The sequence below is a fragment of the Lonchura striata genome, chromosome 2 (genome assembly GCF_050655825.1).
Source record: "Lonchura striata isolate lonStrDom1 chromosome 2, ASM5065582v1, whole genome shotgun sequence".
Lineage (NCBI taxonomy): Eukaryota > Metazoa > Chordata > Aves > Passeriformes > Estrildidae > Lonchura > Lonchura striata.
Genome location: NC_140704.1, coordinates 144,950,205 through 144,967,839, shown reverse-complemented (window position 1 = coordinate 144,967,839; position 17,635 = coordinate 144,950,205). Strand labels below are relative to the sequence as shown.

Sequence of the window (17,635 nt, the reverse complement as noted above, 5' to 3'; positions counted from 1 at the left end):
GTACAACCTCAGTGCTTGTACTCCATAGCTGAGTGAAGCAGTTCAGACACAAGATCATATCAGTACTGCAGATGTGTAAGCTTGCCTGGGAAGTTCACTGCTTTGGGACTCTTTCTAGCACTTGATCACTTTCTTCCTTCTATCTTTCTAGAAAGCTTTTTTGCTCTTTTCTTTTCAACAGCTTTCTGGTCAAACTCAAGGGTGTACTCATTCTGCTCATCATTTATCCTACTAGACAGAAAATAATTGCAAAACCCATTAATAGCTGAACACATCTGTGTGCAGTGCACCCTTTTGGCAATAACAACTTTATTGGGTTTTGTGAGGCCTGAGGGAGAGGGATTATGGCCTAGTTAATATGTCTTGCCAGAGGCTTGAAAGGTTGCACTGTATTAATGTAGAGAAGGCAAATGAACCCTCTTTTGGGGGATGCATCTTCTGTCTGTCCTAAGAACCCCTAAGAATCTTTTGACTTCTTTTAACAATGAACACTTCACTCTCTTTGATTTTCGCAATGTTCCCCTCACCTCCCAACTCAATTTTTGTTGTATCTAACTAGAACTAGAATTTACTGCCATCATTGTAAGTTATGCTAGAGTTCATCTGAGCTCATCAGAGCTATTTTTTGTTTGTTTGCAGTTTGTAGTAGTGATAACCTCTGTCTGCCTCAAACCGTGAAATTTTATTTGTATTACCCTCCCAGTAGTCATGGACAATATCCCCTTATGTGTGACATCATGCAAAGAAGATGAAAGATGGTTTCTGCTGTAAAGACCTTTTAATCTAAATAAAAGGTAAGAGACAAGGACACAGTGAGACAATGTCAGCAAATAAAGAGCTGCTCTTCTCCTTTCATAAATGTGTTTAGGGAAGAGCATATGTTATGACTATCCAACAAGAAAACTAATCTTCCCTCAAGATATGAATATTTCACAATGTCTGGAAGAATCCACTTAATTCAGGAGCCACCCCATCCTTTGAGGAATGCTGCCTGTGGGCCTTATTTGGCCTCCTCATTACAGGCAGCTCTTTTGCTGTGAGAACTACTCTCTCTTCTGCTTTCTTCCAAAGGCAGCTGCTTTCCAGTATATTTTAATAAAGCCCTGTGAGCTGCATTACTCCTGGCCAATGTGTGTGGGTAGTGCCTACCAGGATAGGGCCCTAGTTGCCAACTGAGGTTTCTTGTTTCTGCTGTGTGTGCTTGATGGTCTCTGAAGCCTTTGTGGCATGTCTGTGCTGGCATAAAAACCATGTGGCTAGGACCCATGGAGGCTATCACAATACAAATAACAACATCAGTAATTAAAGAAACACTGGAGGAGGATTCTTATGAATCAATTTTGCCTCAGAGTAGACAGGGAAATGGGGAGACGAAGGGCATTAGACAAACTCTGTCTTCCATGCTGCATTTTCTTTTCCTGGCCAGAAGATTCAGGCAATAGGACAGCATGGAAAAACCCTGCCTGTTGCTGGAATTGTGTTCACAACACAACTGAGCTGTCTCTGGGCACCCTGACTGCAAGATGAAGCACACTGGCCTACCCAGTGTGCCCCCACTCACCCAGGGCGAAGCTGGGTCACAGCCCCTCACCACTGCCACGCTCTGCGAGCAGCCACAATGGCTTTGCTGATGCACAGAACTTGCTTGGAGGCCACAACTTACTGGAGCCCACTTTCATTGGCCCACTCTTCATGTGCTGAGCTGGTGGCTGGCAGTGGAGTAAGCCCGTGGCTGCCTTTAGGGAGAGATTCATCTATAGCTTCTTTTTATCCCTGAAGCTGCCTACACAGAGCAGCTGCAGCAGCACGAGCTCTTGTAGGGCTCGTATATCTGAGCTTTCTCAAAGCTGCCTCTTCCAGGGATGATGTTTTCTCCTCTGTGAAGCCAAGGCTAACAGCATCAAGGCAAATCATGCCATACAAACGTGGGCAAACAGCTTTACTTAAGTACAGTGAGAATTTCTATTCTGGCAGCTACACTGATGACTTGGATCTTGGGGGAGAAATTGAGCAAACCTCCAGTGCTGACAAGGCAGAGGGATTTCTTAAAGCTGCATTTTTTCATTTCTGTAACTAATATATGAGGAGCTTTTTAAAGTCTTGAGGGGAGGCAGGGGCAGGGGAGAGCCAAGCAAAAAAGAAATGAAAGAGAGGCAATACTTTGTCCATGACTTACTGAAACTACAAGTCAGCTGCTAGGCCCCCTGTGTGGCACTCGGAATCGGGAATCGTGGCTCTCTTATCACTGATTTGCCAAACAAAGAAACAAAGGCATTCTCTGCATTGCAACACGGAGCCTTTTGTAGACCACATTGGTATACTCAGAAGAAACGATGGTCAAAACCCCCAGCCCTGGAGGACTCTGCAATCCAAGCTGGCAGCCAACCAGCTGCTGTGGGATTTGCCCCTGGGAATGCCTTGCTTTTTGTGTTTTCCTTTGAGCTGTGGCCACATTTCACTTTGATTACTCATGTTCTTTTTTTTTTTTTTTTTTTTTTTTTTTTTTTTTTTTTTTTTTTTGCTTATTTGCCTTTCTGGATTTTTGTGCCTTGTTCATCAGACCGGTGTGTTGCAGCATGACCTGCAGTCCTGGAGTAGGGGGAAAGGGAAGGTGTGAGGGGCACTACAAGTGCTGAAACTGTTCAGACTCTTGTGCCAACCTCCACAGTGTGATCCCCATGTGCTTTGCCTGCCTCTCTGCAGGCAGGAGGAAGCCCAGATGGTTTTGATGTGCAAATACAAGCGACTGTCCTCACCCACCTTGATACTTTTAACAGGAAGACTGAAGCATGTCAAGTAAACTCCTGATTCCCTCCAGACTTAATTGCTGAACAGTTTCCTCTGTGCTTGAGGGCTTGTTTGCCAAACAGCAAGTTTACAACAAAAGAAAGAAACATCAATCTGCTTTTATTCTTCTGATCAAATCCAACTACCAAAGTTGAGTTTCTACCCTGGCATTTATGCCAGGTCATCCTACATCCAGTCACAGCTCCGCTGGTATGGAAGAATATTTTAAGCACAATTAAAAAAAAAAAAAATGAACAAAAGTAAACCATGTTTTATACGTCTTCTAGAAGGAAACCTTTAAAGTCACCTATACAAGCACTACTTTGGCCCCAAAAGGTGTTTTGGTATAGACAAATTCATTGGTCCATTTTGCAGGCTAAGGAAGTACTTTTCAGCTCGCCTTCTCCAAACCTGAGTGGTGATTAGATGGGACAAAATGAACCTTCCTGGATGGACGGACTGGAGAGAGGAAACAGCACAGCAGTACCCTTAAAACACAGCACACTGTGCACAGTAGTACCATGAGGAAGGGCAGGCAGCCGGGGCATGTATTGCTCTCAATGAGCAGCCAGTGTCTGAGTATTGACACCCTGAGGGAGGTCTAGGATGAGCGTTCACTTTGCTATGTCCCCGTTTTCCATAGCACAGTGTACGGTCTTCTGGGAAAGCCTGTCGGTGCAAGCCTGAAATTTCACAGAATCACAGGATTTTTAGGGTTGGAAGGGACCTCTGGAAATCATCTAGTTCAACCCCCTGACAAGGCAGGGTCACCTAGAGCAGGTTCACATCTTCTGCTTTGAGGCAGAAGTGAAACTAAATGAAAAAGTTACCAAAACACATTCCCACTCACCCTATGCACAGCCACTAGGACGAGACGCTAACACGGCACCCCCACACAATTACGCAGTAAATTTATCGAGGCACGGGACTGCAGCTCGGCTCGTTTCTGGCAGCGCTTCCCTTGGGGTGAGCGGTGACCGAGCTCCGCCCCCAGCGCGGAGCGGGAGCGGCGATGGAGCCGGCGCTGGGCCCGCAGTTCGAGGATTCGCTGTTCGCGCCGGGCCGGGAGCGGCGGGCGGGCGGCGGCGGCGCCCCGCGCGGCGCCAGGCACTGCGAGCCCCGCGTGAGGAGCCGGGGCGGCGGGAGGCGGGCCGGGACGGCTCTGTGTGAGCTCTGGGTGTGCTCTGGGCGAGCTCTGGGCGAGCTCTGTGTGTGCTCTGTGTGCCCGCAGTGGGTCATGAGCTCTGTTTGAGCTCTGGGTGTGCTCTGTGTGCCCGCAGTGGTTCATGAGCTCTGGGTGTGCTCTGTGTGTGCTCTGTGTGCCCGCAGTGGTTCATGAGCTCTGGGTGTGCTCTGGGTGTGCTCTGGGTGAGCTCTGTGTGCCCGCAGTGGTTCATGAGCTCTGGGTGTGCTCTGTGTGCCCGCAGTGGTTCGTGAGCTCTGTTTGAGCTCTGGGTGAGCTCTGTGTGCCCGCAGTGGTTCATGATCTCTGGGTGTGCTCTGTGTGCCCGCAGTGGTTCATGAGCTCTGTGTGAGCTCTGGGTGTGCTCTGTGTGCCCGCAGTGGTTCATGAGCTCTGGGTGAGCTCTGGGTGAGCTCTGTGTGCCCGCAGTGGTTCATGATCTCTGGGTGTGCTCTGTGTGCCCGCAGTGGTTCATGAGCTCTGTTTGAGCTCTGTGTGTGCTCTGTGTGCCCGCAGTGGTTCATGATCTCTGGGTGTGCTCTGTGTGCCCGCAGTGGTTCATGAGCTCTGTGTGAGCTCTGGGTGTGCTCTGTGTGCCCGCAGTGGTTCATGATCTCTGGGTGTGCTCTGGGTGTGCTCTGGGTGAGCTCTGTGTGCCCGCAGTGGTTCATGATCTCTGGGTGTGCTCTGTGTGCCCGCAGTGGTTCATGAGCTCTGTTTGAGCTCTGGGTGTGCTCTGTGTGCCCGCAGTGGTTCATGAGCTCTGTTTGAGCTCTGGGTGTGCTCTGTGTGCCCGCAGTGGTTCATGAGCTCTGGGTGAGCTCTGGGTGTGCTCTGTGTGCCCGCAGTGGTTCATGAGCTCTGGGTGTGCTCTGGGTGTGCTCTGGGTGAGCTCTGTGTGCCCGCAGTGGTTCGTGAGCTCTGTTTGAGCTCTGGGTGAGCTCTGTGTGCCCGCAGTGGTTCATGATCTCTGGGTGTGCTCTGTGTGCCCGCAGTGGTTCATGAGCTCTGTGTGAGCTCTGGGTGTGCTCTGTGTGCCCGCAGTGGTTCATGAGCTCTGGGTGAGCTCTGGGTGAGCTCTGTGTGCCCGCAGTGGTTCATGATCTCTGGGTGTGCTCTGTGTGCCCGCAGTGGTTCATGAGCTCTGTTTGAGCTCTGTGTGTGCTCTGTGTGCCCGCAGTGGTTCATGATCTCTGGGTGTGCTCTGTGTGCCCGCAGTGGTTCATGAGCTCTGTGTGAGCTCTGGGTGTGCTCTGTGTGCCCGCAGTGGTTCATGATCTCTGGGTGTGCTCTGGGTGTGCTCTGGGTGAGCTCTGTGTGCCCGCAGTGGTTCATGATCTCTGGGTGTGCTCTGTGTGCCCGCAGTGGTTCATGAGCTCTGTTTGAGCTCTGGGTGTGCTCTGTGTGCCCGCAGTGGTTCATGAGCTCTGTTTGAGCTCTGGGTGTGCTCTGTGTGCCCGCAGTGGTTCATGAGCTCTGGGTGAGCTCTGGGTGTGCTCTGTGTGCCCGCAGTGGTTCCACAGCGCGGCTGACGCCGGGGAAGGCGCCTGCGGGATCACGAGCAGCAAGTTCCGGGCGGACTGGGCGTTCCGGCAGCGGCACTTCGAGGTATTTCCAGGGCGCTCGCAGGGGCCGGGGAGGCTGTGGGGACGGAGGGGGCGGTCCTGCAGTCCCCGGTGCGCTGCCGGGGTACATGATGTACAGGATGTACATGATGTACATGATGTACATGATGTGGCTGCGGGTCTGGCGGCCGTGCCAGGTCAGTCCCGCTCCCGCCCCGTGCCGAACGGGCAGGGCCGGGCCCGGAGCGGATCTGCCTTCTGCCCCGATCCATGCGGGAGCGGCTGCGGCGAGCGGGCGGGCCCGGGCGCTGCCCCGGAACTGATCGCAGGCGGGCGGGCTCTTGGCAGCGCCCCAGCCGCCAGCAGAGCGGCCGTGCCTGCGGCCGGGGCAGCCGGAGTCAGGCGTGGCGTGCCCAGCGCCCGGGATATGCCGTGTCCCGCGAGGGCGCGCAGAGCGCTGGCTCGCCTTTCCCAGAGCTCCCCCCGCTGCCAGAGGAACGCTGCCGTGCCCTCCGGCTCCTGCCGGGCGCGGAGCTGCCTCTGCGGGACTTGTGCCAGGCCCCAGGGCCGGCTGCACCTCTGCCCGCAGTGGTCCCACACCTCTCTGTACGTCCTGAGCCGCATTCCTCATCAGCGATGCTCTCCTGCCTTCTGCAGTCCTCGTTGCAGGGTCTAGTTTTTCGTTACCTGGTTTCCTTGTTGAAATCGGCATCCCCGGGCCTTGTTTCACGTGTAGCTTCTTCCAGCCTATGGTTTGCATTACAGGCTCCCTGATTTCAAAGCCCTCCAGCTGACTTCTGACTCCTTTTGCCTTGCCCATTGGATTTGTAGATCTTTTTTGTACCTCAGTTGGCACTGATCCTAATGTTATTTCAGCACTACTGCAGCCCTGTGTATACCTGACAGATATTTTCTAGTCTCAGCTGAGATGCCCTGAAGGAATTCATAAAAGGGTGCTGGGTAGCAGAGCTGCCTCAGGCTGTGGTCATATGTAGCTGCTAAATAGAACAGACCATTGCTTCCTAACTTTTTACTGTTGCAGTGATTCATGTTACAAATGTTTTCAGTTTTACTGCTATCCTAGATCACTGGTGGAACAAGAAGCAGAGCTTGATTGCATATAAAATTATTGATTTGGAAGCATTGATCTTAAGGGACTGGAAATGTGCAAATAGGGGTAGTAATCTCTCATCATCAGTTTTTTACTTCAGGATAGGCCACTTGATAGGAAGTGTCAAGGACAGCAGTGATCTAAGCTGTGCCCATTTTTAGGATATAGATGACTGTAGAATCTGCTAGGGATTCATAATACCTGAACCTTACCAGGTTATATCCCTTTGTCACATAACAAGGCAAACAGGGTTGTCCTCAATCCTGTGATCCGTTTCCACCAGTGGTTGCTGCATGCACTGGGCAGAGGGGAGCTCCCTCTTTTGATTAAGAATGAATGTGAGCTCAGCATCAGGAAAGAAAAATATTTCAGCCATTTTGCTAGGAAGTATTTAGGGTATTTAGAAGCTCTTTCTGTTAGAACCATTAAGGTTTGCAAGGAATAATTAAATACTCATTTTGAGAGATGGGAGAATGAGTGCTGCTCTTTAGTCTTCTCTCTAAGCACTTACACAAAGGGAGAGAAATCAAGATTCCAGACTTAGCTTCACTGAATGCTTAATTTAATGTATTTAAATGTTAATTGGAGTCCTGGTGAGTGCCCTGAGCATTAAACTGCAGAAGTATTGCTCATTCTTGCCTTTTTCTGTAGCCCAATTAATATTTGTTTCAAGTACATTGAAACCAGCCTACAGGAACAATGGAGATTCACCTTCCTTGTGGTATTCTCTGACTTACTGATTATTTGAGGTGAGGTACTTGCAGGTTCAAACCTTCCCATGGAGAATGTCATGGTTTTGAAAGAAAGTCCTACAGATTGAGGATGAGCACTCAGATCACTGAGCTGGGGGAAAAGATGCCTTGTGTCATGTATTACCCAGGGCAGTAAATGATCCCTTCTGGATCAGGCATGGTGGGAGGGAGGTGGAGAGGTGTGTGGTGAATCCTGCTTGGGCCTCAGCACAAGTTGGAATTGAGGCTGCTCATCACCATCTAGGCTTGGCTGTGCAGTACTGGGACCTTGTCTCTTGCTCACACAGGTAGTAGCTGAGTCTGGAGAAATGCAAATGTGGACTTCAGGTTCTGAATTCCCTTTGTGACCGTAGTCCTAAAAAAAAATGTGCTGTCAGGCTTGCTTTTAAATGCAAATCTCTCCCTGTTTTGTTGGCTTTTCTTCCTGTGACACTCCTAGAAAGCCCTTCGTGAATACTCAGACTGCCTGCTACTCTTACCTGCCAGCAACGTTGCAATGAGGCGTGATGTCCAGGAGGGCCAGGCTCGGTGTTTATCTCACCTGGGAAGGCACAAGGAGGCTCTGGATATTGCAGAAAAAATGGTAAATAGTGTAGTCTTTCTTTTAGGCTTTGAACATGAAAACATTGCCAGTAGTTCTTCTATACGGGCCATTTTCTGGAAAAATAATTTTCATGTGTATAATCCTTCAGGATGTTCAGTGCTCAGAGTATTTGGTAAACAGAGGGTAACTGTCACTGCAGATATAATCACTCTTTAGAAACTGGAACACCCTGTACCACCACAATGAGCTCCCTGTGCAGGGAAACTGGTAGTCCTGGAAGGGACTAAATATCATGCTCTGCCAGGCAGAATTAATGCAATGTAATAGGAATTATAAGAAAGGGAATAAATGAGTGCTTAAATCTTTCCACTATACAAGTGACAGTTCAAAACTCCCTTTTATTTCCATATACTTGCTGCCAAACTGCCACCAAGAAGAGTATCTAGCCACAAATAGAGTTTTGCCATAAAAGAAAAAGTCCAGAGGCTCTGAAGTCTGCTGGAATATTATTGATGATTTTTATTTTATATAAAAGGTGTTTATGCTGCAAAGAAAGGCAGCTGTAGAACACTCTGAAGGCACATAAACAAATGACAGCATTTAGGACCTTCTTGCCTCAGACTGGGACAAGGCATCTAGAGGGAATGCTGTCAGCTTGATTGTGCAAGGTCTGTATCCCATTGTATCATTTTAAATTAAAAGCATCATTTTGTGCAGTTTAAAAATTACCTTGTGACATTTGTATGTCATTATTTAGGGAGACATTTTCTTAGGCTCTGAAGGATAATTCTGTTCTACTCCTGGTTTTAATCTATTATCTTTTGTTTCTAGAGAAACAGCGCTACTAACACAGATCACTTAACGACGGTTCTCAACCTGCAGTTTGCCATTTACCAGGGTCTGGAAAATGTAGAAAAAAAGATGTTGAGTCTGCAGCAACTGATCTGTTTACATCCTTTCAATCCCTGGTTCTGGAAGTTACTTGCTGAAGCTTATATGAGCCTTCTACAGAATTTGTCTTCATTGGTCATTCCAGAAGCAAATCTAAATCAGTCTGAAGAGGTTTGTGTAAATAATAGCAGTTTCAAAACATTAGCTGGCAGAGAGATTAATTTGCAGCCTCACAGATCAGAGGGCCAGAAAGAAGGCCCTTGGTTCAGCCTCGCTGCAGAAACAAAGGGGGAGAATGCAGTGACTTGTCCCAGCAGCCAAGCAGTGAAAGAATTCCTCTGCACTTCAGGAGAACTGGAACAAACGGACAAAGAGAAATGTGCAGACTCCAAGGCCTGGAAGCAGAGCATGTTAAAGAAAGTTGGGATGAAAGCATGTGCCTCGTTTATTAGAGCAAGGTAACTCGATCTATTCTTAAAGTAATGTTAAGTTCTCTTGGTCAAGAGCATATTTTTCCCAGTTTTTGTTTTCAGTTTGCATTTTCAATTTCAGTGTTTGTTTCAGAGCTGGCAGCACTAACTTAGAAGCACCCTACTGTTGCTTCAGATCAAAAAAGCAAAATCTACTTAGTGTGGTAGCTGTGAAGAGTCTGAGTGGAAAGAGTAAACCAGTGTCACGCACAGCTGAGAAGTAAAGAGTTTTTTAATGAGCTTATAAATCTTTTCAAGTAATTATATACAAAAGGGTCTGTTCTTCAACAAATGCTCCTGCTAGACCATTGCTGTTCCCTGTTCTGGTATTAAAGATGCAGTAGCAGAAGTGCCCAAAGGGAAGGCATAGCCAGTCTTCCTTCTGTGAGTGCCACCTGTCTTATTTGCTTGAAGCTTCATGCTTGAGTGAAAATGTATTTTATAATGATACCCCAATCTGCATAATGGATGAGGCTGGAAAATGAACTCCGTGACAGCTGATTGACAGGGCTGCATTAAAATGTTCTTTCCTTTTCTTTTCCCTCATCCTAAAACTCTTGCACACAGCAAAAATCCCCAAAACATAATCTTTCAGAGAGATAATTAGGAACTGGTTTTATTAAAATAATCTTGGATGTTTTTTCCCCCTCTTGCCTCTCAGTAATGTATCAGTCATTGAATGTTTTTAAAGGCATCTTATGAATGTCCAGAAATGTTTACAGAGAACACTTTATAACTGCCTGCTGGGGCAAGATTTAAGAAATGAAAAAAGCCCAAAGAGTAGCTTATAACTGTACTCCAGACTAAGAGATGAAGACTTTAATTGCTACTCGGAAGAAGTTAATTGATTCAATACTGATATTGAATATTGAAGGTACATTTATATGAATAATTTGTGTTGCTTGTTTCAGTGTGTATGATTCAGAGCTGAGACAGTTATAAATGGTGGCATTTCCTTGTTTGGCTGCACAGTTTCACAGTGTTATTGTGGTTTATATTTGCAGATACACTTGTCCAGGATAAGCTTCTCCCCTGCCCAATGCTTATGCAGGTTGTCTAATATTTTCAGATCTGTTGGATTTTAAGTGGGATCTAGATGTTGTATAAATGTATGTGCAGGATAAATTACACCTGGAAAAGGGATGTTAGCACTGCTTTTTGTAGGAAATAAGGTTCTCTGTTGATGCATCATGAATAATTGACTCTCATAGTTTTGAAAAAAAATTGAGTATTTTTTGTTTAATTTTCATTGGAACTTCATTATTTTTTATACTACATTGAAGCAAATTTTGAAACAAAACCACTTTATAAATTAAATTTTTTTGCTTGGGACCAACAAACCATCTGTAATTTCAGTGAAATTTTAACTGAGAAATTCACATTTGTAAATTTTGATGCTTCTAGTGTTCAAATTAACGTTTTCATCTCAGATGTCGAGTCTTTTCCTTAAAACCACACACCATTATTATAACACCAGCTTCACTTAACTTCAGTAAATGGGATAAAAAAGTTTGTTGTTTTTCCTTTTTGCATAAAGCTTGAATTAAACACATTTTCAGCAACAACACTGCTAAGTTCTAATAGTCCCTTGGTTAAATATTGTAGAATGATAGAATTCCAAGTTAAAAGGGACCTCAAGGGTCATCCTTTCTTGGCAAAATCATGATCTAGGCAAGATGGCCGAGCACGCAGTCTAGCTGAATCTTAAAAATGTCCAACACTGGAAAATCCACAACTTAGGCAAAGATGTGCTGCTGTCTTGTTAGGCCATAGTAAGGACATGATGACTCACAGGTCCCAGCCTCACTTTTGAATGGTGTGATGAATAACTTTTTTTGCAGTAGGCAAAAATCAGGAAGAAGAGCTGTTTTAAAGTGTTAATTAAAGTATTAACCATTATGGTTGTTTTTAGGTCTGCTGACCTACTCTTTTTCCAGCTGTGTCAGTTTTTAACTGTCTTTCCCATTCCAGGCTTTTACTTCAGCTTACCCAGTCACAACAGCTCTCCTTTGTGCTAGAGAATAACAGAAAATGCCAAAAAGAAATCGATGACAAAGTGGCTCTACTTGGTTTTGATGAAAACTCCTTGCTGTTGATGACCAAAGTAAGAAGATGTTTCATTGTGTGCAGGGTCTCAGTTCTCTGTGTGGACTGGTTGTGCTCAAAGCATGACACTGCCCTGAGCTCATTAAGTGTGCCAGGAAGCACAGGGAATTATCTGGAAGTGACAGGGGTGCCTGTTGCCCTGGCCTGCGTCACACAGGTGGATCTCTGATCTGCCGAGATTCTCCTTTCAGGAATGTGCAGTGTTGTTAAGTTTCTCACTGGACTTGTATTTGCAGATGCATCAGTACTGTGCATTTCCTGGGATTTACATTTTATCTCAGGAGTTTTAGATGCCCCAAAGTGAATCACTAGTTTGAAATGGAAGTGCAGATTACTTTGTAGGCCACAGCGGTATTAAACACTTGTATAAAAAGTACTAAGTATTTCCAGAAAAAGTCAGAGACTTCCTTTTGCATTTCTTTGTTTTGTTTAATGTACTGGTTTTTTAAAAAAATAACAGAGGAGAGCAATATTGCATTTAATTTCTTCACAGATATTTAATGTGCTATTTAAAGAGCCTCTGACTTTAATCTTAAGGATCAAAATAAAGCCAGCTAGATTCTAACTTTGCTGTCAGCATTTCAGCTTTAAGTTAGTGACAGCCAAGCCACTGCCGGGCTGCAGGCAGTCGGAGGGATGGCATCCATGAGAGGGCAGTAGCACACAGGCTACCTCCGTGTTGGGAAAGGCTGGAAAAAAACTTCTCTCCTTGCTTCCCTTGCTCAGACATGCCCCAGGAGCAGTTCAGTGTTGATTGATGATGCAAGGTGAGCACTAAATGCAGAGCTGGAGTTGAGATTTCTGCTGCTGTTCAGAGTGAAACCCCCCTGTGCAAGTGCAGCCTGAAGCTGGAGGGGTTGTGGAGTGCTGAGCTTTGGTCTCAGCTCTCCCTGAATGCAGAATGCCAAGGCAGGCAACTTCATCGTGGCATGGAAATTTCTCCAGGATGGTGTGTGGTTCATGTGACAAGAGCTTTGCCTGTAAAGATTTGTTATTAATACCATGTTTGATGGGCTTTTTCTGCAAGTTAATTTCTTGATTCCCTTCTTTCTTACTCTTGTTTTGCAGGCTATGGGGCAGGATCTTATACCAGAAAAACTAAAAGAGGAGTTTCAGGGTGAGGTAAGATGCATAGGCCCTTCAGCACTGTCATCACTGGTAACTGCTTCGGTCATGGAATTTGAAATCAAATGGTTTGGTAATCTCCAAGATGATTTATGTCACTTTGATGGACAATTTTAGTCAGACATTTATCTCCAACCTTCAGTAACATAGACATTTTGTTGTATTTATTCTTGTATCTCCAAATGATTATGGCATGATGCATACAATAAAGTTTGTATTACATTTTTTAAGAATTCTCATTGTATTTATTTTAAGTAGATATAAATCTCCATGTTTAAACTCTTAATCTTGCATCCTTTTCTGTGTTTACTGATTTTTTTGTATTTAAAATTATAAGGAACACAGTGTAAAATCAAGCTTTCAGCTTTCAGAGGTAGCTTTCCATCATAATCCTCACCAACCTGTGCTTGAAGTGCATGTGATTTTTTTGAGGCCTGCAATGCTGGTGGGATGGAAGCTGCTTTTCTGATGTCCAGTTTGGAAGTTTCTTGGTATTAAATTTGATGTTGTTGCATTTAGAGCCATGGAATTAGCCATTTTCTTAAGTAATTATTTTAATATTTTTTTATTAACATTATGGTGATTTAATGTTCAGATGGATAGCTAGAAATGTCAAATGTATTTATGCTGAGAAATTGTCAATAACAATAATTCTATATCTTTTAGGAAGGGAATCTCAGTATTAAATATTTAACTTAAAACTAGGAGATTTTCTCTTTTTGAAGCCAAGGGTTTGTTGCAGGCATCCAGCAAGCTGTAGTCTTGTGTTCAGTGTGCTTAGACGAGAAGGAGAAAATCTGACAAGGTTGTTTATATGTACTGAAGAGTGTTTCATCAGATCATATCCTTTGTAAAAGCCTGCAAGGATGATCTTCACTGTGAAAACTGGCCGTGTTGTTTCTGCCTCATCCAGCTCCGTCTGTTGTGCTTTCAGTTGTCAGTGACAATACTTTGCTTTGCTTTCTCAAGCACTGGTGCTGTGTGCTTTGGGCATTTAGAAGAGGGCAAAGATCCTCCTGTAGTTTCTTTTACTTGAAATAGTTTGCATTTCAGACATACATGGTGTGCTCTTCCCCCATCTTCTCTTAAACTGTGAGACTTAATTTTTCTGTATCTTTCTGTAAAAGTGCTCTATTATGGATGTAGTTTAAAACTAGGGGTCTCTTAGACATACTTTGCTGTCCCTTTTCTTCATGTGTTCCTGTGTTTTCTTTCTGGAGTACTAAAGAGTGCCAAAACCTTAAATAATTCACAATTGAATGATGATTCACCATGTGTAAATTGTATCTGCTACTTTTAGATGAATTTTAAAGCTTTAAATTCTGATTAGGGAGGCTATCATGAATCATGTAATGGTTTGGATTGGAAGGGACATTCAAGATCACCTAGTTCCAGCCCCACTGCCACAAGCAGGAACACCTTCCACTAGACCTCTCTGGTCATCCCGTTCTGGTGTCTCACCATTCTCACAGCAAATAATTTCTTTCTAATATCTAAACCAAATCTGCCCTCTAAGTTTGAATCTATTCTCCTTTGCCCTGTGACTACAGGCCCTTGTAACAAGTCCCTCTCCAGCCCTCTTGTATCCTCCTTTATGTACTAGAAAGATCTCCCCAGAGCCCTCTCCAGGCTGCAGAGCACCACTTGTCTCTGCCTTTCCTTGGAGAGGTGTTCCATCCCTCTGAACATCTTTGTGGCCTCCTCTGGACTCACTTCAGCAGGTCCATGCCCTTCTGTGCTGAGGACCCCAGAGCTGGGTGCAGCGCTGCAGTTGGGGTCTCACCAGAGCACAGCAGAGCAGAGAGGCCGAATCCCCTCCCTCACCCTGCTGCCCACAGGGCTTTAGATGCAGCCCAGGACAGCTTTGGCTTTCTGGACTGCAGCTGCCCATGGCTGGAACATGGCCAGCCTCTCATCCAGCAGCACCCCCAGGTCGCAGCACAGCTGCTCTTGGTCTGTTCCTCCCCCAGCCTGGATTGGTACTGGGGGTTGTCCCAACCCAGGTGTAGCATCTTGCACTTGGTCTTGTTAAACCTCACAAGATCCTTGAGCTTGTCCAGGGCCCTCGGGATGGCATCCCATCCTCCAGGTGTGTCAGCTGCACCACTCAGCTTGGTGTCATCTGCAAACTTGCTGAAGGTGCACTCGATCCCTTCATCTGCGTGACTGATGAAAAGATTGAACCCTTGGTGTGGTTTAGCCCTCTGCTAAGTTGACTGAAACTTCTCCAGAAAAACGGAATATTGCCTTCAGCCATGTCAAATTACTTTTGATAGTTGGGTGAGTTAGTGCAATTGAACCACATCCTGGGCAGCTGGTTACGAAAGGCCGTGACTTGGCAGGTGTCCTTGGGTGAGCACTGGTGCACTCATCATGTGCCACAGGAGATTTGGTTTAGTCATGCGTGCGCTTTGCTAGGCGGAAACTTTTGTGTGCGTTTGTGCAGCGCTGTAGTCAGGTGGCCATGAAGCCCGCTTGAAGGGCTGGGGATGCTTTTGAGACTAAGAGGTGTTGTAATTCTTCAGAAGAGACTGTCCACAATGTGTTGTAAATTAATTACAATGCTGGCATCGACAGGAGAATCTTACACCAAAGACAGCAAACGTGGAAAGCTTAATGCTAAATATGTCAGCAAAAAAATGAAACATGGACATCTCCCATTTTCTTCTTAAACTGAAGGTCATGAGTAGCCACATGAAAAGGCTGTAATTTGTTTTGTTTCAACTGTTAGGACATCAGAACACAGCTTTTATGGGACCAGGTCTATATAGATACTTAATGGAAACTCACCAAATTATTTGGCTTCACAAATAGCGTTGGAAATGTTTTAGCAGCAAACTAAATACTTGCCAAACATTGTCATTTTGTGACTGAAATGTCTGAAACACACAGCAGCTAGCCAAGGTGATTTGGAAACTTTCTGTTGTCTGTCCAGATTGTTTGACTTGACACTGTCTTTTAAGCTGGGAACACAAAGGTTAACTCCCCACTGCTTCCAGGAGTTAGAGAAAAGTGTTAGCTCTTAAGAGCAGGCAGTATTTTCTAAAACAATAATAAAGCAAAAATGTTGATTTTAACTACTGCAAAGAAAAGATGAATGCTGTTCTGAATGTGTCACATAGTTACTGTTCCAAATAACCAGTGTTTATTGCACTGGGGCTATAAAATGTTCCTTTGTCCCATTTTTGCCTGGCTATCTCTCATCTCAGCTACTTCACTTCTTCCTTTTTTGGCCTGCCTCTCCTTTTTTTGTGCCTCTTCTAACTCCAGTTTTCTGTTTCTGATCATGTCTCTAGAGGGGCTTTGCATTTCCATTTTGCATTGAATGCTTCATTGTTGCCTCTACCTTCTGCATAATTTTACATCTGCCTGTAATAGATTTCTTCATGATTTGGCTTTTATGTTATTGTTGGTATTAGTACATGGATCACTACTCCATTCTGAGTTAAACAGTGAATTTTAGTATTGCAAATTGCAAGGGAAAATCTACTAACAGTTACTGAGGTTTGATTTTGTTATTTTAACACTTGTTTGTGGTACTGGAGCTTTGGGAAGGACCCTCTGCTGCTGGTTCTGATGCTCCTGAAATGATTGCTGTCTGCAAACACCATTATGGGTCTTGCTGTTGAGTGTTTGAGTGCTGCTGGCTTTGAGGTGAGGGACTGCATTAGTGCTGTAATTAGTAAGGTTAACACAGTTTTCATCACAGAATCATCGAATTATTTGGGTTGGAAGGGAACTTCAAAGGTCATCCAGTTCCAACCTTCCTGCCTGGGGGTTTGGCAGGGAACTTTCCACTCGACCAGGTTGCTTAAAGCCCCATCCAACCTGACCTTGAACACTGCCAGTGATGGGGCATCCGTAACTTCTCTGGGCAACCTGTTCCAGTACCTCACCACCCTAGTAATAAAAATAATCTTCCTTGTATCCTCTTTCAAATTAAAACATGTCATCCTGTCACTGGGTTGACCCTGGCATGCTGCCAGGTACCTACCCTAATGCTCCATCACCCCCTGCCCCCCGCAGAACTACAGGGAAGGAGAAAATAAGATGGATAGAAAAAAAGATTTGTGGTTCACAATAAAGGCAGTTTAATAGAGGAAAAGCAAAAGCTGCACAAGGAAACAAAGGAAAACAAAAATTTATTTATTCTGTCTTTTAATCAGCAGGCAGTCATTGTAAAAATGAGGAATCAAGGGTTGTAACACAGAGGGAGTCCTGCTTGTGCTCCCAGCTTAGAGGCACCTTTATTGCTGGCAGTAGCAGAGGGGTTTTAGGTAACGCCAACTTCTCCTGCCTTCTTTCTGGTACACATACGTAAGCTAGATGCAAGCAAACCTATTCTGACAGTAATCTGGGAACCCAGGTGGGACCCTGTGGGCTCCCCACCTGGTGAGTGTGGTGATGGCATATGACCCTGCCAGTACTGGGTGAGTTCCCCCAACTGTTCTTGCAGGATCCACACTGCCTGGGAAGGTACTAAAACTGGGAACAGCATCAGTCATCGGGGGTTCAGTAAGGTAAAATGAGGTTCATTGTGACAGAAATTCTGGAAAACTGGAAGAAAATTGACAGTACTTCAGGACTGCCATCAAGCTGGATGTAATTCTGCGTCAGGATGAGTGGCTGGAATGCTGGAGGGCAGACCCTCTGAGCACTGGCCCTGGGGAGGTTCTTCTGATATGAGTCAGTTGACCTTCCTTCCTCCTATGTGATACGACATACAGCAACCTGCTCACTATTCCCCATCACCTTCTTGTCCATTACAGGACACACTGGAAATAATTTCCAAGATCTGTTGCTCTACCATCTCCCCAGGAATGGAAGTGCAGCTGGCAAGCCTAGTGAGGGTCCTGGAACAGGAGAAGGAGTATGGTGTGCAGTAGTTGAGGGAGGAGTAACACTTGGATGGTCTTTGTTTTCTAGGCAGAACAACCAGGGAACTGTCTGTGTCACAAATTAAATAATAAAAAATAAAACAGCCTGTGGAAGAATTGGCAAACTGGTAACACTGGACATGGAGAAGGCTGAGGTATTTAATGAATTTTCTGCCTCAGTTTTCACTGGCAACTTCTCCTCTTATGCCTCTTGAGTTGGCTCT

General features: G+C 45.4%; 1 protein-coding gene and 1 long non-coding RNA gene across 6 annotated transcripts; one reads left to right on the top strand and one right to left on the bottom strand.

The window, feature by feature from the left end:
- Positions 1 to 2,473: 2,473 nt before the first annotated feature.
- LOC146768460 (uncharacterized) lies at positions 2,474 to 3,803 on the bottom strand. Its single transcript, XR_014953042.1, has 2 exons — positions 3,638 to 3,803; positions 2,474 to 3,470 (listed from the first exon to the last, which is right to left on the bottom strand). It is a non-coding gene; the product is annotated as an uncharacterized LOC146768460 (long non-coding RNA).
- Positions 3,766 to 12,767, top strand: C2H8orf76 (chromosome 2 C8orf76 homolog). Of its 5 annotated transcripts, XM_077782200.2 has the most exons (6): positions 3,766 to 3,910; positions 5,483 to 5,578; positions 7,838 to 7,981; positions 8,774 to 9,291; positions 11,275 to 11,407; positions 12,478 to 12,767. In XM_077782200.2, the coding sequence occupies exons 1-6, from the start codon at positions 3,800 to 3,802 to the stop codon at positions 12,649 to 12,651; spliced, it is 1,176 nt and encodes a 391-aa protein (XP_077638326.1). In that variant the 5' UTR covers positions 3,766 to 3,799; the 3' UTR covers positions 12,652 to 12,767. The 5 variants fall into 5 exon arrangements, with proteins under 5 accessions (XP_077638326.1, XP_085428640.1, XP_085428642.1 ...); XM_085572514.1 differs by lacking the exon at positions 5,483 to 5,578 and having other exon boundaries at positions 3,771 to 3,910; XM_085572516.1 differs by lacking the exon at positions 11,275 to 11,407 and having other exon boundaries at positions 3,771 to 3,910.
- The last annotated feature ends 4,868 nt before the right edge of the window (positions 12,768 to 17,635 follow it).